Consider the following 26,929-nt stretch of genomic DNA (forward strand, 5'->3'; position numbering starts at 1 on the left):
CACAGCACACACCGCAGTGCCGGGACCACCACCAACCCCTGGGACCGACGCTGCCCCCAGGCACTGCACGGGCTCCTTTCTTGTGTCTTTAATAGAAACCGCCGGCGGTGGGGCAGGAGCCCCCACGTACAAAAGCTGGCTGGAGGAATCGCGTATTGCATAGACCTTGGTGTGGGGGTCCCGCCCGCCCCCCCAAAATAGTCGCCTTTTAGAAAACAAAAAGCGTCTCTGAATAAAACTCTCCTGGTACAATAAATACTCTCACGCCGCAGAGCCGGGGAGCCTGTGCCAGCCCATCTGCTCCCCGGGAAGGGCACGGGGATGCCCCCGGCTCAGGGTGCCCCTGGATTCGGAGCCCCCAGATCAGGATACCCCTGCGTTGGGATGCTCCCAGTTTGGGATGCCCCTGGGGTGGGAGCCTCTGGTTTGGGATGACCCAGCTTCAGGATACCTGAATGCCTCCACTTTGGGGATGCCCTGGTTTGGAAGCCCCCCAGGTCGGGGTGCCCCAGGTTCGGGATGACCCTGCTTTGGGACGCCCCTGTTTGGCATCCCGTTTCAGGGGCCCTTGCGTTGAGAAGCCCCCAGTTGGGGAGCCCCCAGTTCAGGACCCCGTGGCTTGGGCTGCCCCGGGGGGGGGATGGCCACCGGCCGTGGCTCAGAAGCTGGACTCGGGCACGGCCGGGTGGCGCAGGGACCCCGCCGGCTGCCGTCCCCGCTGCAGTGTGGCTCCAGGGGGACCCCGGGTGGGCAGGTGGGGCCCCCCTACGCCCCTGCCCAGGGAGGCCGAGCGCTGCAGGCCCCCCTCGGGGCGCCGGGGCAGGCTGGCCGAGCTCTGCGAGCGTGCCATGGCCACCAGGTTGGGGGACAGCTGGACTGGGGGGACACCCGCATCCCCCTCCGGTCGTGGCAGCCCAGTGTGGCGCAGCCCCCCCGGCCCCTCCCCGCTCCGCCCTGGGCTGCTCTGGCTTTTGGGGGGCAGGCGCAGGGACCCCTCAGCACCAGCGCTGGCGGCTCGCCGCAGCATGGGCACACGGAGGGGCTGGCGGGGGGCTCGGGGGGTGCCTGGCTCCTCCTGCCCCTTGCCAGGCTGTTTCGGGGGGCTGGCTGGCGCAGGGCTGGGGGCTGGGGGGGTGTCAGGGCCGCTCTCCCCACCTGTGCCGAGTGGGAGCAGGGAGCGGCGGGTGCAGCGGGGCCGGCGCCCCGACTCCAGGTAGGCCACCAGCCCCCCCGGCCCCCCCAGTGGGCCACGCTCCTTGCAGGCGAAGGACCAGCGTGGGGGAATGGCCCGGGGGGGGGGGGCACTGGCCGGCGAGAGCTTGACGCTGAGGCTGCGCCCCTGGACACCCCGCACCAAGGGTCTGGCATCGAAACCACCTACAATTAAAAACATGGTAAGCGGGAGGGGCGGGGAGCCACCCTGGGGTGCTGGGGTGGGAGCGCAGCATCACCTTTCTCCGGGGCAGCCGGGGTGCCAGGTGGGGACGGCGGGGTGGCTGGGGGACACGGAGCCGTGGTGGCCCGCGTGCTGCCACCCAGGCGGGCCAGCCAGTGATCCGAGAGCGAGGAGGCAGTGGAGCCTGCGGGAGCGGGAAGCTGGGCTGGGCTGTGGGGCGGGCGAGGGGTCTTGCTGTGCCCCCAACCCTTGTGGTCAGCGTGTGTGTGACAGCACATGCGTGCCTGTTCCTGCATGTGTGCGCAGCGGCATGTATGTGTGTGACACTGTGCGCGTGCACATGTGCACACTCGGCTGTGCTCTGTGTTCGTGTGCCTGCCCACTGCACCACCCGTGCGCAGGTGTGCATGTGTGTCCACGTGCATGTACATGCAGCTGTGCTCTGTGTGCATGTGCTGAATGCAACACATTTCGCTCTGCAGCACGTGCATGTACCATACTGCGTGCATGTGCATGCGCTCAGCCGTGCCGTGTGAGTGACTGTGCGTGTGCACCTACCACACTGCTCACACATGCGTCTGTAAGTGTGCGCGTTTGGCTGTGCTGTGTGTGCCCACATGCACCGGCATGCACGAGCACATGTGCAGATGGAGCTATGCTGTGTGCGTATGCGCCTGCCATACTGCCCGTGCAAGGTGTACATGCATGCGCAGCTGTGCTGTGTGTGCGTGCATACATGTCTTCCTGCCATACAGCCCATGCATGGCTGTGCACGCATGTCTGTCTGCATGTGTATGCAGCTGTGCTGAGTGCATGTGCATCAGTGCTGTGTCTGCACACCACACTGTGCACGCGTGCAGCTGTGCTCTGTGCGCACACGCGCTGAATGCACACGCATCTGGCTCTGCTGCGCGTGTACGGTGCTCTGTGGGCACACGTGCACTTGGCTGTGCCATGCGTGCCCGGGGTCGTGGCCTTGGGGTGCAGGGAGGTGGGGGTACTCACCCCTGACGGAGCTGCTGGCTGACCACGCGGGCACGGCGTTGCGGCGCTGGTAGAAGAGGATGTAGGCGCTGCGGGTGCTCACCTCCGCCTCCTGCACCCCCTCCACCCTGCTGTCGTCGTAGCTGTACCACTGCCCATCCAGGGCGTTGCAGCAGTAGGCTGGGGGCAGGAGGTGAGGGGGAGACAGAGGGAGTGAGGGGGGGATGTGGGCTCTGCCCTGTAACCCCCAGCCCCAGGGTGCAGTGGGTAGCATGAGCCCCACAGTGCAGGGGCAGCCTGGGGGGCGCAGGACACTGCTGGGGGGCACAGCCCAGTTCCAGGCCTGCCCCGGCATGGATGCACCAGGACCCTGTGCCCCCTGTTCCCCAGCCCCCCTGTGCCATGCCCCATGGCACACCACCCTGCAGCACCCCCAGACCCCACACCATGCCCCACACCACAGCCGTGCAGGGTCCCCCAACCCAAAGCCATTCCACATGGTACACCTCCTTGCAGTAACCCCAAGCCCCACCCCATGCCCCATGGCACAGCACGATTTGCCCCCAAACCCCATGGCATACCCCCTGCAGTGCCCCCAAACCCCACACCCTGCCCCACAGCACACCGGCTGTCCCCCACCTTGCTCCCACCCCCCGAGCCCCCCATGCTCACCAGTGTAGTGGCCACCCTGCATGCTGCCGTGGTGGTTGCAGACGGCGTACAGGTCGTAGAGGTAGTCGCGGGGGCAGCTCGGGGGCAGGCAGAGGGGGGGCTGCCAGGGCGCCCAGCGCCCCAACAGCTGCCCACCGGCCTGGCCCCGCTGTGCCACATGGGGGGCCATGTCGAGACCCCGCAGGGGGAACCTCACCAGTGTGGTGAGTTTGTGCCGGTGCTCAGCCACCTGGCGAAAGCGCTTGAGGTGGATGATGAGGATGTCAGGCAACGTCCAGAGGCTCAGCTTCACCGTGCCCTGCTGGGGCACCTTGCAGTGCGGGCAGCGCCAGGCATCATCCGGGGCCAGCTGGGGACACCACATGCCACGGCCACCTCCCTCCCCAACACTCCCCCTGCCACCTCCAAAGCCCCCCTGGCACCACAAGCACCGACAGCCACCGTGCCGCGGCGGACCTGCCGGGCGCAGGCGGGGTGCGGGCAGAGAGCCCAGTACCTGCTCCTCCTTGGTGTAGAGCTGGAAGCACTCATCCAGCGTGCAGCTGTGCTGCTGCCGGTGCGCTTGCTGCTGCAGCCGCACGCTCTCGGCGTCCTGCACCACCTCCTCCTGGATGTTGCCGAAAAGGCTTGGGGGAGGGGGCAGGGGGTGACAGGACACGGGGGATCAGGAAGGGTGACCTGGATGATGGGGTGCCCCCCCACCATGGGTGCAAGGGACTCACCGCTCTTTGGTGCTCATGTCCCACTCCACTGTCAGCTTCACGTGGGGAGGGCCACCTGCCCCGCTCAGCTGCAGGGCTCTGGGGGGCAAGGACGAGGTGAGTTGCCCCCAAACCCCCCTGTCTCCATGGGGTCACCTCCATGCCAGCCTCCAGCGGCAGGCAGGGACAGCCACCCCCCCCCCCCAGCGCAGCACCCAGAGCAGAGACCCAGTGCCCAGGGAGTGTGGTAGCACCCATAGTGACACCACTGGCCACACAGTGACACTGTGGCCAGCCACAAGGACACCTTTGGCCACCAATGGTGACACCACAGCCACCCACAGGGACACTGTGACCAGCCACAGCAACACCACTCGCCATCCCGGGGGGGTGAGGAGACATCCTGGGGACAATCCTGTCCCTGCAGCACCCTTACCTGTCGACGGCAGGGTGGCAGAGAGGGCGGGGGTCCTGCGGGGACAGGTAGGCGCAGGGGGGCGAGCCCCCGGCCAGGCGGATGCGGAAGAGGGCTCCCGTGCCCTGCAAGGGGAGAGGGGGCTGTGGGGCTGGTGGGGGGCAGAGCCCCCCTGCCCTCCGGCAGCACCGGGGGGAGCTGTGCTTTGTGACATGGGAGAAAAATGTCCCCAAAAATCAGGTTTCTTTGATCCCTGTGTTTGGGCTGGCAGGGGACTCCCCCCAGGACGGGGATGCCGCGCTGGGGGATGACCTGTCCTGCTGGCCACGGTGTGGCTGGGGGGCAAGGGAGCGGCACAGGGACACCAGAGCCTGTGGGATGGTGGCACCTGGGTGCTGGGGAGGCTCTGTGGTGGGAGCTGGGTGGCACTGCGGCCACCCATAGAGATGCTGTGGCCACCCATGGTGACACCATTGCCTACCTGTAGTGACAATGAGACCACCCACACAGACACCACAGCCATACACTGTGGCCACCCATGGTGACCAGCTAAAGGGAGACCACTGCCACCCACGGTGACACTGTGGCTGCCCACTGTGACAGCACTGGCTGCCTGCAGTGTGAATGTGACCACCCACTGGGACAGCATGGCCACCCACAGTGACTATAAGCCACCAACACCAAGAGCACACACACCCCTAGGGCCACCACAGTCACCCACAGTGCCACCTTGGCCAACCACGGTGACCCTGCAGCCAAGCACAGCTCCACACATGGTCACCCATGACTCGACCAGGGCCACCCAGGGCTCCACGATGGCCACCCATGGAGACACCAGGGCCACCCATGGAGAGACCACAGCTACCCAGGGCTTGACCAGGGCCACCTATGGAGACACCAGGACCACCCATGGCTTGACCAGGGCCACCCACGGCTCCACCATGGCCACCCATGGAGACACCACTGCTACCCATGGCTCGACCAGGGCCACCCACGGAGACACCAGGGCCACCCACGGAGACACCAGGGCCACCCACGGCTCCATCACCACCACAGCCGTGACAGCAGCAGGTGCCAGCAGCCCCAGCTGAGCATGCCCTGGGAGGGGACAGCAGTGCCCCACCTCCAGCTCACCTGTGCCCGCAGCTCCCCCCGCAGCAGGGCCCGCAGCTGAGCCAGGATGCTGTGCTGGAGCTGCTCCCAAGAGACACCCCGCTCCTCCCGCAGCACCAGCGGTGGCCCAAACCTGGGGACAGCAGGGGACAGCCGGCTGAGGGGGGACACCCCCAAGCCCCCTCCCCCCGGGGCGTCAGGAGTGGGGGCAGCGCGCAGGCAGGGCGGGTGGGTACCTGGCGAGCTGGGGGCCGGTGCCCGCCGTGTTGCAGAGCAGCAGCAGGATGCGGCCGGCCGCCCCGCGGTGCAGGCAGTCGGAGGAGCGGGCGGCCGCGGGCGCCAGGCGCTGCCCCTCGGGCTGGGGGGTCCCGGGGGAGGCGGGCAGGCTGCGGGGGCACCCTGCGGGCAGGGCAGGGTGAGCCCCGGCCCCCCACACTGATGGGAGGCAGTTAAGGGGCTCTCGTTTAGCGCGGCTGTTAATTAGTGTGCGGGAGTTAATTAGTGCGTGGGGTCCTCCAGGCAGAGCGGTGTCAGTGTGGGGTCTCCTGCCCGCCCACAGCACTGCCCCCCGCGCCCCCAGGCCTCCCACCACCCAGGGCATGGCCTCCGCCAATCACAGCAGAGCACCACCCCGCCCGCCCAATCACGGGCAGGAGGGGAGAGGGGGAAACAGACTACCACCAATCACGGCGGCGCACGCCTGCCTCCAACCAATCACGGCGGCGCACGCCTGCCTCCAACCAATCACGGCGGCGCACGCCTGCCTCCAACCAATCACGGCGGCGCACGCCTGCCTCCAACCAATCACGGCGGCGCACGCCTGCCTCCAACCAATCACGGCGGCGCACGCCTGCCTCCAACCAATCACGGCGGCGCACGCCTGCCTCCAACCAATCACGGCGGCGCACGCCTGCCTCCAACCAATCACGGCGGCGCACGCCTGCCTCCAACCAATCACGGCGGCGCACGCCTGCCTCCAACCAATCACGGCGGCGCACGCCTGCCTCCAACCAATCACGGCGGCGCACGCCTGCCTCCAACCAATCACGGCTAAAGATCTCAGTTTCCCACCAATCCCAGCGGTGCGCAGCTGTGCCTGACCAATCCCAGCACTCACGACACCACTCCCCTCCCCCAGTCAGGGCACACCTCAGCCACCAATCACAGCGAGGGCCTCCCCCACCTCCCACCAATCCCCGTGCACAGCTCCCACCCCAGGCCGCTCCCAACCAATCCGAATGGTGTGGGCAGGCAGCACCAGCCAATCGGGGCGGGGGGGCGGTACCTGCGCGGCGGGCAGGGGGCGGCTGGAAGGCGTACAGGGGCGCCCCCTGCCCCGCAGCACCCAGCTCCTCTGTGTCACCCAGGGAGCGCAGGAAGCCCCGCGGGGACACCTCGGCCAGGATCACCTACGGGACAGCACCCAGCGGCCTCAGCACCCCAAGGGGTGGCCCGGCCCCCCAGCTCCCCCCCCCTCCCCTCCAGCCCCCCGTTACCTGCTCCGGGGGGATGCAGCCCTCCCGTGCCACCATCTCCCGCAGCTGGGCCACAGTGCCGAGCAAGGGTACAGCCAAGCCCACCCGCACGAACCGCCAGCGCTCACATTGCAGCACCAGAGTGACGTTGAGAGCCCTGGGGACACCGCGGGGACACGCACGCACCTCAGCGGGGGTAGCCGTCACGGGCTGTGCTGAGGCCCGACGTCGCTCATGACCGCGCTGGATGGACCCCGTGCCCCACTGTGGCCACCACAGCAAACACCCATTGGACACTGCTCCTGCGGCGGCAGCTGTCACCCATCCCCGATGCTGCCACCACTTCCCATGTTAATGATTTACCCCAAAATATGCAAATTACCCTGGTTGGCATGCCCTTCCCCCTGCCCCGCCAGGCAGCGGACGTGATGCTGGCCACGCCGGCGAGCGGCTGGGGAGGCACAGGGCTGGGCTCACCTGGTCTGGCGCAGCGGGATGGGCAGGGAGATGCACAGGAAGGGGTCGAAGGTGTTGCTCTGCTTCAGGCAGTGAGGGCACGTCAGGGAGGACCTGCGAAACACAGCCCGGGGGCGTCACCAGCGCGGGCATGGCACCCTCAGAGACCTGCACCTTGGGGCTACGGCGCCCTGCCACCAGCACCACCCATCCTGGGTACCACATCCCAAGTGCTGCATCCCGTGGGGCTTGGGTGGCCCCAGCATCACACAGGGTTTGTGCAGGCTCCTGCCAGGGCAGAGCACCACAGCCCATCCCACCACAACACCCTCCCAGTACCCCCATTCCCAGCCTGCCGGCAGGGGTGGGGTAGCAGCACCCTTCCAGGGGCTGCCGGCTCTGCCCACCCAGTCCCTGCCATGGCACAGCCACTAGCTCCAGGGGAGCCCTGGGGACAGCAAGAGGGGACGCATCCGCTCTGCTGGGGGGCATGGGCCACCGGGGAGGAGCATGTTCTCCCGCCCCTTCCTCATCCCCCACAGCATCCCACAGGAGATGCTCCACCAAACCTCAGTTTAAACGAAATTTTAATGTCAACCACCGCCTTACCTCCTATTTCTTCTTAATTAATTTTTATTTCTTTCTTTTTTTCCTCCTTTTTATTCCACAAAAAGGGGGGAAAATAAATTAAAAAAAACAAACCAACAAACAAATAAAAATCCTGAGCCCTTGTTATCTGTCACCTTAAAAGAGCCACTGAGCTCCCTGGGAAGCAGCCACACAAATCAATAAATCCTTTTGCACACAGACAGCTCTGGCACGCAGAAGGGTGTGCAAGTGTCTTTTTTCATACAGGGTGAGGGATTACTTGAGGGAGGAAGGACTTGTGATGCCAGAAGTGTCCCCTCACGCCTGCGATGCCATGGCATGGGGGCAGGGTAGCCAGACGCTGCCCACCCAAGCCTCCCATGAGTGCCAGCCAGATGAACACGTGGGGTGTCCCATCACCCAGATGTGGGGACCCACTCCCGGGATGCAGTTCAGACCCTGCTCTGGACCAGTCCTTAATAAACCAACTCACCCTGCCCAGCCAAAAGTCACCCAGCCCATCACCCCCTCTCTGCTGCACCCCCACAACCCAACACAGCTCCGTCTAACTGCGCTGCTCCCGGAGCTTCCTGGCTCATTCCTGGCGTAAGGCAGGAGCCCCAGGGCTGCAACAGGGGTGGGGAGCGGGCAGGACACCCCACTCACTGCTGCAGGGATTCGGGCTCTGACCCTCCCCGTGTCCTTCTTGGCACTCACAAAAATATTTGCTGGCATTGAATCAAACTAAGAAATGTCCTGAACCCCCTTGCTCGGCATTTCACCCAGCGCTGTGGCTGCCCCACCTGCGGGGGAAGCAGCTCCCAAGCCTGGGCTAGGTGGGCTGGCTGGCTGGAGCCCCCCTGCAGGGCTACACGCTCCCCAGCTCATCCCTTCCCTGGGCTCACAGGGTCTGGTCACCCACCAGCGAAGCCCCCCCAGTGCTGCCTGGAGCTGGCAGGAGGCCGAAGCCCCCGGCCGGGCAGGTCCCAGCCCTCCCGCTCACCTGTACTGGGCCTGGAAGTGGCTCTGCACGAAGCTCTGCCCACCGGGATGCTGGGCGGCTGGCGAGGGGCTGCCGGCACCGCTGCCCCCGTCCTCGCCGGGCTGTGGGGGCAAAGAGACAAGGCAGGTGAGTGCAGTGCCAGGGTGTCCTGTGGGGGCTGGGGACATGTGCCAGTGAACCAAGCCCAGCTTCGGTGTCCCCACGGCACCAGGATGGGCTGAAGGTGATGCCAAAGTGACCCCCTGCCTGGCACCCACCAGCCCGGCACTGCTGTCCCCTCCGGGCTCCCTGTACGCCTTCTCCTGGGCTATGTCCCATCCACCAGCCAACACGGGGTGCTAAGGGTTAATCCCCCTGCCCGCATCCCTGCCCCAGCACCAGCCCATGGGCAGGGGGTCTGCTGTGGCAAGACCCCCAAGGGCCACCCAATGCAGTCTGGCGACTGCAGCTCCTGAACACCGAGGAACTGGAGCTGGGAACGCAGTCCACCCTGGCTGAAATCCTCCAGGAGGGAAGTCCTGGGCAAGGCAGCTGGGTGCCTGCAGCAGCCCCTCCAGCAGGGGAATGCTTGGGCGGGGGCAAGCTGGTCCCCCACAGCATCCCCCCCAAAGAGCCCCAGTACCCCCGGGCACACCCTGCAGCATGGGCAGCCCCGACAGGGAGGTGCCCACAGCACCCTGGCACCCACTGTGCAGGCAAAGGCACCCATGGGTGCTGGGAGCAGCCGTGCTGTGGGGAGAGCTGGGGCAAGGGTGGGATGGTGCAGGGGGCAGTGTCCATGTGTCTGTGTCTGTCTGTCTGTCCCTGCAAGACGAGCCCCTGGAGCCAGTGTGCGCGTTCCTATGCATGCACCTGCCTGAGGCAAACAGGACTGGGCACAAATTAACCGCATGCAAATCACCAGAACCAGGGATCTAAAAAAAGCCTTGGCTGGCACGATGCCCTCCCAGGCAGCTGGGCCAGTGTGGGGCTCAGAGCCGCCCAGAAAACCAGCCCCGGTGCTGCCCGTCTCCCCCGTGCCTTTACCAGCCACATGCCCAGGCGTGGCACCTGGCACGTCAAGCCCAGGCACAGCACCCCAGCGTGGCACCCCAGCATGCCAAACCCAGGCATGGCACCCGGTACATGGCACGCTGAGCCCAGGCATAGCACCCAGCACCCCAACTGCCCCGGAGCTGGGCTTTCAGGGGCCACACGTCCGGCGCAGGCGGTGGGAGTGCTTGCTCCACCACCTCCCCATGTCACCACGTCTCCTGGCTCAGCCCCGGGCAGTGGGGTGCCCACCTCCCCTCCCACACCACCAACACCCGACCCCTCTCCGGGCCTGACACACGGGCACCCTGAGCCACCGCAGCCACAGCTGGGTCCCCACAAGCCCGTGGCACATCCCTGAGCAACACCAGGGCCCCTTCCCCAAGAGAATCCAGCTGTTCTGCGGGCCGGACACTGCTCGGGGTGGGCGAATAAGGGAGCCCTCTCTCCATGCCCCCTGCTTGGTGCACAGGGATACTGAAGCACACCCTCTGCTCTCCCTGCTCTCGGCAGGGACTGACCCCGAGGACGGTGCCGGCAGGCTGCCCGTGTCCCTGCCGCTCGCTCCCAGGGCTGGCACAGGATCCTTTCCTCTGTCCCAAGGAAAGGCAGGACCCCCGCCTGGAGAGGCGGCTGATTTTCTCAAATTTGGGGGACTCCAGCACTGGCTCCAGCAGGTGAGATGTGCCCCAGGGACCCCAGCAAGAGCCAAGTCCTCTGCTCCACTCCACAGGGAATGGGGACACTGGGACACAACCATGTTACACAGCCAGACCTGCCTGGTTAGGAAAAGCCTCCTGCCCTGGGAACTGCGGGGAGCGCCCGTCCCTGCTTACAGAGGACAGGAGTCACCGGTTTCACCACCTGCTACAGCCACGCAGAGCCCGACGGCAGAGGAGATGCTGCATAAGGGAGCCTCGGTAGCTCGGGAAAGGACTGGGCTATTTTGGGATAAGACAGGGAAGTTTTGGTGTTGCTGTGAGTGAGACTGAAAATCAATGAGGTATTTGGCTCATGGGAGGTGGATTTTCCTCGTGCCATCTGCTGGCACCGAGTCCTGCTGAGCCTGACGTGTCCTTATGGCCTGCCCGGGGCCAGGGTCCATCTGGTGTGGCAGAGAGGGGACCTGGACAGGGTGTGTCCCACGTGACCCCCAAAAGCCAAGGGGGATGCCACCTCCTCCTCCTCCTCCAGCCCTCCTGGCAGCCAAGCCTTGGTCCCTCCCTCGGTAGCCTCAGAGCCCACTGGGTGTCACAGCAGACACCTTGTGGGCACCCATCAAACATCCAGGAGGTATTTCCACCCCTGCAGCCTGCCCGGCTACAACCTCCTCAGCTTCTGCTTTCCACCAGCTGAGCTCCCCTGGTCGCTGAGCCTTGGCACTGGCTTGGCCAGGAGCCATCCCCCTCCTCCCCATCCTTCAGTATCTGCACAAACCCTCCTACCCCAGCCCGTGCTACCCAAAACCAGGGCAGGCACATGCATGCCCACCTCCCACCAGACACTTCAAAGCAATTTATAGACTCACAGCCCCCACTGGGCATCCCATCCGCAAGGACATGGGTGCACAGGCACCACTCAGGTGGTATCCCCCACAAGGAGCCAAGACTGGAGGATGCCAAGCAAAACCAAGGATGCAGTGGGGACACAAAGGGTCCTGTCCCCAGAGCCAGGCAGCTGCTGCAGGCATTGCCACCGCACCACCTGCCGTGCAGGCAGCCGAGGGCACCATCGGCGTCACACCACAGCCCATGGCACACACTGGCACCTCGCATTTCACAAGCGAACAACGGGAGCTGCCCGCTGCCAGGCTCCCCCAAACAGCCTGGGGTATCTACGTGGCCCAGGGAAAGGCGGGCAGGGCTGAGGATGGCTCAGCTCAGCGCAGGGATGGCTGCAGTCCCCTGGGCAAGCAGGGCTGGAAGCCACAGGGCTGCCCCAGCCCAGAGGCTTTGGAGATGGGCACCACAGCCAAACTCTCCCACCTGGGACAGAGCCATGCCCACGCGAGGCTGGTGGCTGGGCAGGTGCTGCTTGCAGGGACCCCAACCTGCCCCCCCCAGCCACAGCCGCAATGCCCCAAGCTGGGGACAAGGAGGATGAAGCTGTTCCCAGGACCCCCGTGCCCAAGACGGACATCACCCTGAAGCAGGGGCAGCACGCTGCTGCGCCGAGCCAACGCGACAGACGCCGGCTGCACAAACCCATCCGCTGCAACAGGCAGCGCCCCGGCGGGCAGGCAGCCAGCAGGCAGGGCCAGGGTGATGCCGCGAGCGCAGATGGATGGAAGGAGACTTAATTACTCGTTTTGCCAGCAGCAAAGCCGCTGTGCTGTAATTACAGCGGGCTTAGCTGGAGGTGGGGAGGGACCGGGGAACCAGATCTCCTCCTGACTGAGCAACACCAAGAACCAGGGTGCCCACCAGAAACGGGGTGCTCCATTGGATGGGCCCCTGCCGACACCCCCACTCTCCCAGCACCCCAAGCACCGTGCCCAGCCCCGCAGCACCCAGATCCCACCACCGCCCTGCCCACACACCAGCCAAACCACATCACCCGCATTGCCATCCCGTAGCGGGTTGGGGGGACAAGCCCAGCACACTCCCTCCCAGGGCATCACGGCTTCTTCGGTTCCAGATGTGGCACAGACACCCGCCATGAGCCAGGGTGTGCTGCCACCCCGGCCGGGGCCACCCACCTCCTCGGGGACACGGGCCTGCAGGGCAGGGGAGGCGGCACCCAGGTCCTCGTGCATGCGGTCCAGCAGCCAGAGCAGGAACTCGAGGGCGTCGTGCTGCGCGTTGCCCCGAAACTGCGAGCTGTGCTTGGAGACGATGTTCTGCAAGAGATGGGCAGGGTGGGCGCTGAGCCTTGGGCCATACATACTCGGCACTAATGAACGGCCAGTTCATTAGCATCCATCGTAAAAACCCATCCCAACCCAAACAGCATCTGCCCTCATCTTGCCTCTGCAGGGACACTGTGGCCACACGGGGACAGCGGAGCAGCGGGGACACGGGCACACATGGCCGAGCAGCAGCTCGGTGGCCCATCAACGTGGTGTCTCAGCCCTCAGCTGCCGGGATGAGGCTGGAGGGGGACAGCTTGCTGCAGGTGAGGGGACAGGGAACACAGCCCACACAGGGAAGCCCAGCCCAGAGGCACCCACCAGTGTCACCTGCCCTGTGCACGCGGCGTAATGCCCAGCGTGGGGATGCTCCAGCCGGCAGCAGCTCCCCCCAGGCCCTGCCTGCCCTTTGCCCCCCCACCAGCAGCCAGCCTAGTGCCTCCCCCATGCCGCAGCCCCCCCGGGCAGGCAATGCTGGCAGCACCAGCCCAGCCACCAAAGGCCCTAGAAGAGACAAGGGATGTTCATACGGTCAAGCAAAAGCGTCAGAAGGGAAGCCCCTGAGCAAACCTCCTGCATCCCAAAACCGGGGATGCTCAGCCCAGCAGAGCCTGGCACTCAGCACCCTCTGACTGAAGCACAGCAGGTGAGCGGGGAGGGAGACCAGGGATGTCCCTGATGGAGCCACATGCTGGGGGTTCCCACCAGCCCCCGCTGAGGGCAGTGCTGGGGAGGGGGTGCTGCCAGCCCTGCCAGGCTCTCTCCCTGCACCCAAAGCCCTGCCAGCTGCCCCTACCCAGGGCTGCCTTCTGCTCCCCACCTCTCCTCCTCCCCCTGGCTCTGCAGGGAGGTGCTCACTGGGCTCCCCGCAGCATCCCCCCACCTCCCCCTCCCCTTGCCTCCACCCTGGGACGTGCAGCTCCGTGCACAGCCCAGGAATCAGGCCTGGGGCAGCCACAGGCTGATGAAACCACCGCATGCTCCCTGCGGGCACCCTGCCCTGAAGCCCAGGTCCCCGTGCCACTCGCCGCAGCATCCCCCGCCCCACAACTTCACCCGTGCCTGGATCAGGTCCCACTGCCCTGGCCCCCCACCAAGCCACCGGCCACGCCACAGCATTTTGGCTTATCAGCATTAATTTTCCTGCCAGGTAAGCGCTGTAATGCCCTTACAGGGGGCTCCCCCCTCACCAGGGGCTGTGGTGACCACAGCGGGGCTGGGAATGCCATGGGGCTGAAGTGGTGCCCGGGAAGGATGAGCCCACCGGCATGTCATCAGGCCACCGAGCCAGTGCTGAAGCTGGCTCCTCAGCCAAGTTAGCCAAGGTCCCAGCAGGGCTACATGCCTGGGTTTCAGGTGGCCCCAGGGGGGCTCAGCTGTGGGTATGTGCTGCCAGCAGATGCCACCCACCCGTGAGAGCTGCGTCAACAGCTCCCGGGGGAGCGGTGTGAGCCAGGGTGAGTCCCTGACCCCAAAATGCAGGCGGCATGGGGCTGGGAATCCCACTCCCGGCAGGGAACCCAGGGAGGGTGCCCAGAGAGCACCCAGGAAGGCAGAGCTGGGGGTCCCCAAGGACTCATCTTCAAGCCTGGGCCAACAGTAGCTGCTCAGAGACAGGAAAGGACAATTTTAGGATCTCAGTCCCAAGCCCTGCACGAGGAGTGAGAAACCCCAACCAGCTATGTGGATTTCAACCAGCTGATGCTGTTTAACCCTAACCATCCATGCTGCTTTTAACCAGCACAGTTAAACGGGACCAGCTGGGCAGGGATCAGACCTCCAGCATCACCAGCTAACACCCTGAGCCCATATCTCCCCCAGCCCCATCACACACTAGCCCTGCTCCCAGAGCACAAGCATCCTGGTACAAGCAGAGGGAGCAAGGCCACCACGGATGAGCTTCAAGCAGAAAGAGCTGCAAACTCAGCTCTTATTTTAAAAATCTTATGTAGGCTGATATATTAAAAAAAAAAAAAAAAAGTGGAAATTCATGGAAGATGCAGATAACCACCCGGAGGGAGGTAATTCAAAGTGAAGGCTGGAAGCTTTGTTTGGTTTTGGGTTGGTTTTTTTTTTCTCTGGGCCTAAGGAATGTGTGTGTTCGGGAGCAGAGGGCAAAGCAGCCCCGTGCCCTGCACTGCCAGGGCTCGTTACTTTGCTATGAGGAAATTAAAGGCAGTGAGCTCCTGCAGGAGCGCCCAGTGCACCCTGGCAGTCCCCGTGGGGTGGGTGCTGCCACCCCCAGGCAGGTCCCCTGGGAAAGGGGGGCACAGCAGTGGGTACCCCAGCCCCTGCCCATGCCACAGGTGCCGGCAGCACCACCAGGAGCCCTGACCCGGGATGGGGCCTGGCTTCCCAGCAGCTCCCCCGTGCACTTTGCAAAGTTACCTGCAGCAGCAGGTCCCCGCTGAAATGTCACCCGCAGACCCGTGTCCCTGCGCGGGGAGCTGCAATGCCAGGCTCAAAGCACTGCCCTGTGCCCGATACCCTGTCCTTGTCCCCAGGCTGGGCGCAGGGCCACAGCGCGCTGTGTGGCACCCAGCACGGGTGTGACGCACCCAGTGACAGGGCCTGAGGCCACTGAACTGGGTGCCCAGGGCACCATCCTGCCCTACCCACCCGCACGGGCAGCACCTGCCCATCCTTATGGCTCTGTGGGGGGCTGGGGTGGGGGTCTTGCCTGCCCAGGGAGGTCAGAGCAGGTGAAGGCTGCCCAGGCAGAGGTGGGTGACGGCAGTAGGGCTAGGGGTGTCTGGCAGGGCAAGGTGATGTGAGCAGGGGGTGCCAGTGGGTGTTGAGGGCAGGTGGGGGTGCCCGTGGGGGCTGTGGGAAGGGGTGCCGTGCAGATGCATAGGCAGAGGATGCCAGAGAGTGCTGCAGGTGGGCAGGGGGATGTCAGTGGGGGGTGCCAGGGGGTGCTGTGGGCAGTGGGATGCCGTTGGGGGGTGCCGGGTGGGTAGGGGTGCCAGTGGGTGCTGGTGGGGGCTACTGATGGGTTCTTGGGGCTGAGATGCCAGTGGGCTCTGCAAGCAGGTGGATGCTGGTGGGGGGTACTGGTGGGCTCTGCAGGTGGGAGGATGCTGGTGGGGGGTACTGGTGGGCTCTGCAGGCAGGGGGATGCTGGTAGGTGCCAGTGGGGGGTACCGGTGGGTTCTTGGGGCTGGAATGCCAGTGGGTCCTGCTGTGGAGTACCAGTGGGCTCTGTGGGTGGGAGGATGGCAGTGGGTGCTGGTGGGGGGGTACCAGTGGGCTCTGCAGGCAGGGGCATGCTGGTGGGGGGTACCAGTGGGCTCTTGGGGCAGGGATGCCGGTGAGCTCTGCAGGCAGTTGGATGCCGGTGGGGGGTACTAGTGGGTGCTGGTGGGGGGTATTGGTGGGCTCTGCAGCCGGGGGGATGCCAGTGGGGGGGTACCGGTGGGTTTTTGGGGCTTGGGATGCTGGTGGGCTCTGAGGGTGGGGGGATGCCGGTGAGGGGTACCGGTGGGTTCTTGGGGATGGGATGCCGGTGGGGGGTACCGGTGGGTTCTTGGGGCGGGGATGCTGGTGGGCTCTGCAGGCAGGTGGATGCCCGTGAGGGGTATCGGTGGGCTCGGCGGGCGGGGTTGCCGTCGGGGCGGCGGGGCCGTACCTTGAACTCGGCGGAGAGCTGCGGCGTGTAGTCGCGGGTCCAGAGGGCGCGGACGAGCGCGGCCAGGCGGTGGGTGACCTCGGCGCGCGCCCCGCGGGCGCGGTACCGGCCCAGCGCCAGGAACTCGGCCAGCGGCGCCGTGTTGCTCAGGCACTGCACCACCGCGTTCATGAAGCAGGTGTTGCCGTGGTTCCGCAGCCCCTGCGCGCCCGGCGGCCGCTCCCCGCCGCCCCCCGGGGCCGCCCCGCCGGGCCGCCGCCGCCGCCGCTCCCCGCCGCCGCCCCCCCCGCCCCGGAACCCCCCCTCGTCGTCCTCCGGGGCGGCGCGGCGCCTCCCGCGGCCCCCGGCCAGGCGCGCCCAGGTGCGGAGCAGCCGCCCGGCCAGGCTGCCCAGCGAGCGCAGCGCCCGCCGCCGCCGCCCGCCCGCCGCCGCCCCCCGCGGCCGCCCCGCCGGGCTCCCCCCGCCGCCCCGCCGCCGCCCCGGGCCGCCGCCGCCGCCCCCCCCCGCCGCGCTCATGGCCCCCGGCGGCCGCCGCCCGCCCCCGGCCCCCCCGGCCCCGGCCCCGCGGCGGCGCGCATGGCCCCGGGCGGGCGCTGGGCACCCCCCGCCGCCGGTGCCGGTGCCGGTGCGGGGGCCGGCGGGGCCGGGCGGGAGGTTTTGTGCGCGGCCGGCTCCTCCCCCGGCCGGGCTGGCTCTGGGAGAGGGAAGGGAGCGGGAGGAGGAGGAGGAGGAGGAGGAGGAGGAGGAGGGAGCGGGGAGCTGCTGCCGCGGGCGGCAGAGCCGGCCGAACCCCGGCGTCCCCAGCATCACCGCGGGGTGCCCCCGCCTGCCGCCCCCAGCATCACCACAGGGTACCCCTGCCTGCCCCCAGTATCGCGCTGGGGTACACCCACCTGCTGCCCCCAGCATCACCCCGGGGCACCCCTGCCTGCCCCCAGCTTCACCTTGGGGTACACCCACCTGTTTCCCCCAGCATCACCGTGGGATACCCTGCCTGCCCCCCCAGCATCACCCCGGGGTACCCTCCATCTGCCCCCACCATCATCCCAGGGCACCCCCACCTGCCCCCAGCATCATACCAGGGTACCCCCCACCTGCTGCCAGTATCACCCTGGGGTATACCTGCCTGCCACCCCCAGCATCACCGTGGGATACCCCATCTGCCCCCAGCACCACCCCGGGGCTTTCCCAGTAGTCCCAGCCATGCCCACTGGTGCTGCCCTCAGCATTGCCCCAGGGTGTCACAGCATCACTGTGTAGTGCCCCTGTCCTGCACCTCTGGGTGCTCTTAGCTGGCACAGGGGGACAACGTCACCTCTGTGCCCACCACACTGATATTTTGGGACGTAACGTGGCTCCCTCCCCACAGAGCCACAAAACGAGGGTGGCCAGCCCAGCACTGGCAGAGCCCAGAGGCTTTGGCCACCTCCTGCCCACCCCGCACTGGCTGGCACCCTGTGTGGGTGCTGGTTTGGGGGCTGGCAAAGCCTGGCTCCCAGCTGTAGGGACCAGCCCCGGAGCCCTCCCTGTGCAGCGTGGCCGCGAGGGAGGCAGGATGGCCGAGGCCACCAGGTCAGTGACCTGCTCTCCACCACAGAGGAAACCCACCGTGGTTTTTACAGGTGGTTTTCAGCCGGATCAGCCCCCTGGTCCAGCTGGATCCGTCCCATGGCACCATGCCGGCACAGGGAAGGGGGCTGCAGTGGGCCTGGCTGTTTCTGCAGCAAATCACCCTCCGCTCAATTGCAACCCAGCAGCAGCACGTTGCGCTTCAAACAGCTGCAGGAGACTTAAATCCCCCAACCCAGTGTGGCCGCGTGGGGCTGGGACCCACTCGCCTCTACCAACAGCCCTGACACTGACTCTGGCCCAGGGCTGCTCTGGTGGCTCCACAAGGCGCTGAGACAGCCCCGAGTGGGGACTGGAGGCAGCAGGGCTGCCCTGTGAGCCGGCCAGCCCAGGCACACCTCGGGCAGCTGCCGTCATCCTTTGTCAGGGCCAAGGGGCTGGCAAGGGACAGAGTAGGCAGGAGGTCCCTCTGCCAGGCAGGGGTGCCACTCAGTGTCACCTTGCTGCAGGGCAGGGGGGTGGCAGTGGCCCCATTGCAGCTGAGTGGCTCTTCTCTCCCCAGGGAGCTCCTGAGGCTGATGCTGAGCTGGGGAGGGGGTCCCTGGGGGGCTGAGCTTGCCTGTGGGTGCTGCGGGTGCTCTTCCATCTCTGCAGGTCTTGGCAGCCTCCAGCAGCATCTCCCTGTGTCCTGGGGAAGGGTCTGCTGTGCCAGGCAGCCTCCTCACTGCCTGCCCTGCCCTGCAGAGGAATGGGGCACCCACGAGCACCCCAGGCATGGGGACATGCTGCAAGCACTGTCCTGGGTGCAGCTGGTGGTGATGCGGGGTCAGAAGAGTTGGGGCAAAATGACGGAGGAAGGGCCAGGAGGTGCTGTGGGATGTCATGATCCCTTGTCCCCACGGGACAGCGTGTCCCTGCGCTGTGGGTGTGAGTTCGAGCAAGGTGGTGGCAGGGAGACGGGACCTCCCCAGGGGATGCCAGGCTGGTGGCCGTCAGTGTGGTGGGTGGCAGAGAGGCAGCAGGCAGGCACAGGCAAAGGGCTGTGTGCTGCCGCTGGGGCCAGACGTGATCTCAGACAAAATCCATCATGGCCTGGCGATGCTGAGCAGATGGAGGCAGAGCAGCTGCCCGCGCATCCTCTGGGGACAGGTGGCCCAGGGTGCTGGCGGGTTCAGGAGCTGCTGACTCAGAGAGGAGAGGAGACTGAGCCCAGCTGAAGTTTTCCTCCTGACCGCAGCCAGCCCTGATGGCTGTGGGATGTCCCCTGAGAGCCTGGCGTTGGTAGGAGGCCCCCCCACCCCCCCTGCCAGGCCTCCTGGGGAAGCAGCCCCCTTCTAGAAGCTGTGCAGATCATCCTGGGGGGCTGCCACCCTGGGACCAGCCTGGGCACTCGGTCTTTCCTCTCCTCCCAGTGAGATGGGAATGAAGGGGGGATGCAGCCCTGCCTGGTGGGATGGGGTGGACCCTCCTGTGCCCTGGGGGATCCGCTCCTGGGCTTGGCAGTGCTTGGCAGTGCTCGGAGTGGGCAGGCTGCTGGGATGCAGTGCAGCAGCCCCAGGCAGGATCTGGCCCTGGAGAAACCCCTCTGCACCATGTTGACTTGCTGCTCTAGCCTGGCTGAGGAAAGCTGCTGGCGCTGCAGGGAGGTCTCACTGTGTCAGGCAGTCAGGGAATGGCATCAATGGTGAGCCGAAACTCCAGCTACAGACACCTCCGTGCTTGGTGGTTTGTCTCTCAAACTGGCTCTGCACCCATGGTTCAAGTTCTTTTCTCAGCATCCTCCTGGCCAGAGTGCGGTGAAATCCATCTTTACAAAGCCAATATGTAAACTACTCCTTTTGGAAAGGCATCCTTAAATTAGGCTCCCTTCTGTACAGAGGTCACAATCCATAAAGCAAAGTCCCACATGCTCCCTGGGACCCCCAGCCACCCCCATGGCCCTGCTTACTTCACCATCCTGCTGCAGAGCCCTAGGAGATGGAAACTGGAGTCTACTGAAGCTTTTGCATCAGGATACAGGGATTTTTTCTATCTGAATTATTTAACAAAGGCGGGTTGTGCTTCACACAGTGTGGGCAGAATGAAGTTTATCGAATCTAGAAAGCTCCTGGCTCACTGTAAAGAAAAGTACTTGTTGTTTCTCCCTAGTTGGTTTTGGCTGGACACTCAAGCCCGGCAGCATCCCACATGAGCCAAAACAGCAGTGGTGGGAGTGAGAGAGGGAATCCGAGCAGGGCTTAATGTTGAATTAAGTGGAACCAGAAATCCAAAGCAACTTGATAATGAAAGCAAGAAAAAGACTTAAAGAAAAAGCGAGGGGAGCCAGAAACTCAGAGGCAGGAGCCTGATTGAGAGAGTCGGATCAGAAACCGGTGTTTGTGAGGAGGGGATGGATAGGAGGCGAGACTTGATGAACACATGAAAGGGAAAATCTCAAATGCGACAGTGAAATAGCGTGAAGTCAAAAAAAAAAAAACCCAGACCTGCCAGAATTAGAAAGTATTAGATCCTGAAAGCGGCTCTCCTGGGGACCCCAGCAACCTGCAACAAAGTGTGGCAGCTAAATAGCATCGAGAGCCTCTCCGATCGCCAGCTGCCCCCCACAACGCTACGCATAGGGAATATTAACAGCACACGTCAGCCAGCGACTTTAAACTCTGCTCGGATTTTGATGTAGCAGCGCCTTTCCCAGCAGTGGGGCGCAGGTTGGCGGCGGCACAGCCCGGCTCCGGCAGCAGGCAGCAATACCTTGTTGACAGGTAACGCCATGTTATTCCGATCCAAAGCAATTCGCACACTGGAGTGAGCGCCAGGAATGCTCGCTGTGCTCACCTTCCTTTCAATAATACCGTATTTACAATCTTCCCTCTTCAAATCATTCTGAACGCGGTGCCTTCCTATTCAGGCTAAATCAAATATTTATTGGCGCTGCAGCACGCCGGCAGCGCTGGGTTGCGTCAGCACTTTTTCCCTAAAATGCCTTTTTTGGGATCTCTTGCCTGTCTCCAGCTTCTGCCTTCCAAGCTGCTGGTTTCTCTGTACCAGGCTTAGACTTTGGAGCAAATTTGGGGTGGGGAAAATCTAAACATCAAATGCAAAGAGAGGGGGGAAAATGCTTGCTTGCTATCATGGAAAATTCTTTGTTATGGCATGAACTGTCCTGGTGCCTTGGACACCAGACGGCTGGGATGAATATAAAAACAAGGACAGTTTTGGTTTGATTAGGGAGACGCGGTGACCGGACAGCACTAGAAGAGTCTCCTCTGGCTGGGCAAGAGTCTCTACACTAGAGAGGCACTTGGGTATTAGGATGAGCGCAGGAAAAAGATCCTGAATATATCTGAGCTGATTCAGGCCCAGCGGAGATCCATTTTCATGCTGCCAAATCACAATGACAATAAGAAAAAAGGGAAAACTTCGTACATGCTCACTGGGCCTTGCCATAGGACAATGTTTTCTTTATTAAGCCTCTCCCGCTCTCTTGGCACGGGCTGGGAACATCTGTGTGGCGGAGTGGAAACATGCTTTCAACAGCCCCCTGCTGCGGCCGGGGCTCGCGCCCTGCGGGCAGGTGAGGGTGAGCTGGGGGGAGACAAGGTGGGTCCCGGAGAATCAGCATGGTCTGGCTGCTGCCCACACCGCTGCCCATCCCGCTGCCCACACTGCTGCCCACACCACTGCCCATCCCGCTGCCCACACCGCTGCCCATCCCGCTGCCCACACTGGTGCCTGTCCCGCTGCCCACACTGCTGCCCACACCACTGCCCATCCCGCTGCCCACACTGCTGCCCACACCACTGCCCATCCCACTGCCCACTGTTGCCCATCCCACTGCCCACACTGCTGCCTGTCCCACTGCCCATACTGCTGCTCATCCCACTGCCCGCACCGCTGCCCATCCTGCTGCCCACACTGCTGCCTGTCCCACTGCCCATACTGCTGCTCGTCCCACTGCCTGCACTGCTGCCTGTCCTGCTGCCCACACTGCTGCCCGTCCCACTGCCTGCACTGCTGCCTGTCCTGCCGCCCATCCCTCTGCCTGCACCGGGCAGATTGGGGTGGCAGTCTCGGTGCAGGGCTTTGCAGGCTTAGGTAAATGGCAAGAGCTTTCTGGGAGTGAGCTAGGGTGAGCGAAGCCTGCGGTGGTTTTTAAGAGATTCTTGAAGTCCCAAGGAAATTTGTAACGCCGGTCTGCTGGTGAAATAGGGCTGATTATCTGATCGCATCGTTATGGGGAGGATGATTACAGAATCTCCAGCAACCCCCCATCGAATGGTGACACACAAGGTTATGACTCAAGGCAGAAAGAGAAAGCTTCCCCGTGCAGAAGACACCTCCTTATTCAGCTTCTCAGACTATAATTAAATTATAGATCGCAAACTAAGTTATTTAGTACCCTATTAAAGATGCATGGGTCCTGCCTTTTTTTGGGAGTATGTTTGAGGAGGAATAGCATCAAGGCAGGTAAACGCTGCTGTTCCAGGGATCTCGCATCGTGCTGATGAATAGCAATGAACATGCTCCATCGGTTTTGAACATGAAAGGCCAGCAGATAACCCTGAGCTGCAGGAACTCCTGCACTTTATTTGCAGCAATTTTGCTTTGTTTTTAATGCATATGTATGGTTCCTGGCTGCTTCACTGAGCAGGTATCTCCGGGCTCTTTTCACCCATTATCCCCTCTGAACTAAGATGATGTGATCTCTGCAGCAGGCACTGAAACCGGGGGTGGGAAGGGAAGAGCCGAGCCCCGATACAGCGGCGGTGAGCAGGGCTTGTGCTGCGCAAACCACCCGGGGCTCTCCCAGGTGTCACGGCCAGGCTGGGGGAGCTCAGAGGATTTGGGTGGGAACCAGCCTCCCACCTTGCCTGTCTCCAGGATAAACAAAACCATCTTGCAAAGCTATGTCCATTAAACTCCATCTTTGCTCAGCCGGGAACCTCATTTTTTGCTGGGGGACTGGGAAGGCACTGGTTTGGTGCTGGGAGGCAGGAACCCCTGCTCCTTCTGGGGACAGGGCTGGCCGGGGAGCACCGGCAGAAACCCAGCTTGCTGCAGGGCGAGGTACATGGGCGAGGAGGGATGGGGAGCCGATTCAGGTCTGATGTTAAGTGGGTCTCCAGAAACTCAGCGAAGAGCCAGTGGCCAGGGAAGGTGCATCCAGGTGGATGAGGAAGCTGGAGGCTGTAACAGGCTGCAGCAGTCTCCCCCTTTCCCGGGGGAGCTCACACAAGCCGAGACCCCAGCCACCCCCACGGGGCAGGGCACGGACACAGCGCTCGGCAAGGCTCTCCATAAAGCCATCGCTTGTGGCCAGGCACCGCTGGAATTCCTCACGGGTCTCCCAGCAATCCACGGCCTGGCTGGCCGGAGATGCTGAGACACCGCAGAAAAGGAGCACCTTCTCCAGAGGGCTGGCAATGCTGCCCTGCCTCAGGCTCTGCCAAGCCCCAGCGCCCGGCCCAGCTGGCCTGGAGGCTGCTGGAGGAGAGCCGAGCCAAATGCTGTCATTCCCTCAGCACCCCGCTACCTGGCAGAGGAGAGCCCAGGTAACTGGGGGAAGAGGTCAGGATGCACCTGAGCAAGCCCTTAGAGGACCTACGAAGTCCAGACTGCTTGGGAATCGCGCAGGGCAGCGGTCCGAGCCCCAGGGAGCCAGCAGAGATGCCTTGCTCAGCGCCGACAGACCCAGGGGTGCCTCCTGCCAACCTTTGCTCAAAATCCCATTGTTTAGAGCTGTGACACTACGATGGCTTTGCCCTGCAATCTCCAGCAAAGATGTCCGTGCTGTGACCTTTCTTGGCAATCTCTGAGTACACCGAGTTCCCCAGGGACTTGTCACCCACGTTGAGCCCGGGGCTGGGCTCCTCCTCTCCTGCACAGCTGCCCAGCCCAGCTTGTGTTCGGGCTCCTGCTGGGACGAGCACTGAGCTATCCATTTCCACACAAGCAGATGCCCCGAGGTACTGAGGGATGTGCAAATCAACAACAACAAAAAATTAACTTCAGATGCTAGCGTGTTAAAACCCCTTACGGTGAAGCTTTTGTGCCGAGGACAGAAAAGCAAGAAGGGTGCTGCGAGCCTTTCTGCGGGGCTGTATGTCAGCGGTGGCCTGAGCCCAGGAGGAAGCAGCTCGCAGAGGGGGAATGGCATCAGAGGGCTGGTTGGAAGCCACATTCTTGGTGGTAAGAGGCTCTGATCCCAGCATTGTGCTGTGCGTTAATGGTAACAGCTAGAAACCTGGTCTCCCATCTCCCGGCCCAATGCCGTAAAGCCGATGACCGTTTTGCCAGAGTCAGCCATCGCTGGTCCGTTTTAACATAACTTTCCTTCCCCTCCCCAACAATAAGGATCATAAAGCCATTTCCAAAACCCAGCACATGCCTGACTTTCACTGACATTCCCTCCATCCCCTCCCACAGGCCCACAGGGACCAGAATTTAACTCCACTTTAACATCGCTGGCATCCATCAACACAGCTTAAGGGAGCTTGGTGCCACCGTGGCGCCCACGCATTTCTGTCCTGCCCCTGGCTGCTCCTCCTGCTGATGAGAATTCAGTAGATGCAGGGGCAGAGATGTCGGGAGTGTATGCAACAGGTATGCAAACATGCCTTCTGCTAGCGACACCCCTTTGCTTTTGCTGATACGACAGGATGGACATCAGCTCCCTTTGCCTTGGCAAGAGCGGGCCACTGACCCTCCCCAGCGCTTTATGGTAATTGCACAGTCATTACAGCCGATGCCATGCACGAGTGTTACAAATCTCCACTATTAACCGGGCCGTTCTTCATCACTAATGATAGCGTAATGAACACATTCATGCTGTAAAATACAATGTGCCTGCCGTCAGGCAAATGCATAATGGGGAAATTTGTGACTGTGGTTCGTGTGTTCCAAACACAACCTGACTTCTGGCAGAAGAGCAGCACAGGTTGCTCTGCATCTCTGCTTCTTGCCATTATTCATGTAGGTCACATCCATTTGTAAAGCTCCGGGGGCTCCCTGGGGACCCCGGCTGTGCTGGTGAGGAGCATGTATGGCTCTTAGCACTTGTGTGAGATGTGCCGGGAGGGGCAAGGTTGCGCTGGGGGAACAAGCGCTGCCAAGCTGCTGCATGGCTGAGCACTGCCGGGAAAGCAGACGAGCTTGTCAGCGCCTGGCTCAGCCACGGGGATCCATCTTTTCCAAATGCACTAACAGACTGAAAGGTCACACAGCTCCTTGCAGTCACAGCCTGAGTGGTTATCGCCTCTATTTCCTATACAGTAGTGCCCCAAATCATCTACCCCGACAGCATCAAGGATGTGAGGGCACAGCTTTGTGCACGGACGCTAGGGTGGGGGGCCTAACACAGCGCAGTGTGCACACTGGGCCATAGGACGGGAGATGCTGCAGCGCACTGCCCACCACCCTGCGCCCTGACCAACATCGGCCAGCTGTGCTGGAGCACGTGAATTCAGCCAGTGTCCATGCTTAAAATTTGGGCTGGTTTCAATAAAGTGATGCTGCTTCACACTGCAAAGGAAGACGGGCAGGACACAACTTCTCCAAAGATTCTGCACTCTCAGTTTTCAAGTCTGTAAGGTGACAAGACACAGAGCCTGAGCCTTCTGGCTGGCTGTCACAAACAGCAAGTGTGGTTTACCAGCCTTTACTCTCCCCGTGCCAGCTCCTGTCCTGCACAGAGTCAGCGGGTGATGGTGGCCAGGTGAGTCAGGAAAGTCTGTCTCACTTTGCTGCCTCTGAGCCACAAAGAACCAGCTAGTGAGGACGAGTGTGCAGGGGTTGGTCTTTATACCCCTGGACAGCCACACCAGAACAGGACTTTGGCTCCCTGACGGGTACGTGGATCCTCCTCCCCTAATGACAGGTCTGGCAAGATCTGATGGGAATGGAATTGCTTTGCCCATGTGGGACTCAGCCGGACAGTTACCTACATCTCAAAACCCCGCACCTCTACATCAAAAACCCGGAGAGCACGGGGAGCTGGTGGTGACATGGGTCTTCAGGACTGTCTGCTTAGCTCTTACTTCTGTTTTGATTCCCCTAGCACAAGCACAAATGTTTTGCCTGTCTGTCCCACATTCCAGTGGTTTGATCCTGGCTTCCAAACCACAGCAAGCATTGCTGCAGAGCTTGTAAAACCTGCTGGAGTGTTTATCGCTGCAGAGCATCAAGTCTTGACTCCAAAGAGGAAGGAATGACTTAATTCTTTTGCTAAAGACTCCATCAATAAGGGCAGCGAGATATGAGCCAGAAGGAATATGACTTGCACAGTGTTTGATGGACAACACAGGTGCACAGATACCCTCCGAGCCAGTCCAAAAGGATCCACCCTTGTTGTGCTACAAGCAGTAAACATTTTTAGTGGCATATAAAGAATAATAAGCAGTCATACCTTTAAATTCCTATCCCCCGTTGCCTACCAGAACAGCTAATACTATCAATACTGGCATGACAGTATCTAACTGACAGTGCCTTTAAATCATCATCATCTTCGTTAACTAAAACGTCTGTAAGCCTTAATATTACAGAATGCAACATTTTGCTAACATTTTAATTCATGACAGTATTCTCACAGACCTTCAATGCCTGCAAAAGTAGTACTTACTTCACTTGAATCAGTTCACAGGCTGGCTGTCTACCCTGATCTTTAAACAAATAGTATCTTGAGAGCTGTTGGTTTTAATACTAGATATGATACCAGGTACTCATTCTCAGACTAAATATATATTTCATGCAAATTTGGAGCCCGTTTGCAAAATTAGGCCAATGACCAGGAATGCGAATGTGTCTAGCTGGAAACATCCAGGCATTCTATAGAAATGACTGCACTCTCACTCTTGAAAACCAGAAAACTCTCTCTCTGAAGAGAGTTTTAAATTGGACAGTGCAAATGAAGAAGCCCCGACATCCTTGTATTCCTTTGAGAACACGGATTTAGAAGCTTGATTCAAAAGAACTTCCAGTTAAATGCCTGAGTTGGAGCTGAGGGTTTTTTCCTTAATCAGGACCAGACAAATTAAAATGAACACAGAAGACTGAA

At 62.5% G+C, this 26,929-nt stretch overlaps 1 protein-coding gene across 1 annotated transcript; it reads right to left on the bottom strand.

Annotated features, from left to right (window-relative positions):
- Positions 1–73: 73 nt before the first annotated feature.
- Positions 74–16,740, bottom strand: USP43 (ubiquitin specific peptidase 43; the record flags this gene model as incomplete). Its single annotated transcript, XM_055723065.1, has 15 exons — positions 74–1,377; positions 1,452–1,580; positions 2,402–2,560; positions 3,053–3,401; positions 3,549–3,678; positions 3,775–3,852; positions 4,190–4,293; positions 5,303–5,414; positions 5,518–5,680; positions 6,567–6,690; positions 6,778–6,913; positions 7,234–7,326; positions 8,804–8,904; positions 12,534–12,674; positions 16,312–16,740. Coding segments are annotated over 15 exons (2,967 nt in total), but the record flags the coding sequence as incomplete, so codon positions are not given.
- Positions 16,741–26,929: the final 10,189 nt, after the last annotated feature.

Source organism: Falco cherrug, chromosome 1 (assembly GCF_023634085.1).
Source record: "Falco cherrug isolate bFalChe1 chromosome 1, bFalChe1.pri, whole genome shotgun sequence".
Classification (NCBI taxonomy): domain Eukaryota; kingdom Metazoa; phylum Chordata; class Aves; order Falconiformes; family Falconidae; genus Falco; species Falco cherrug.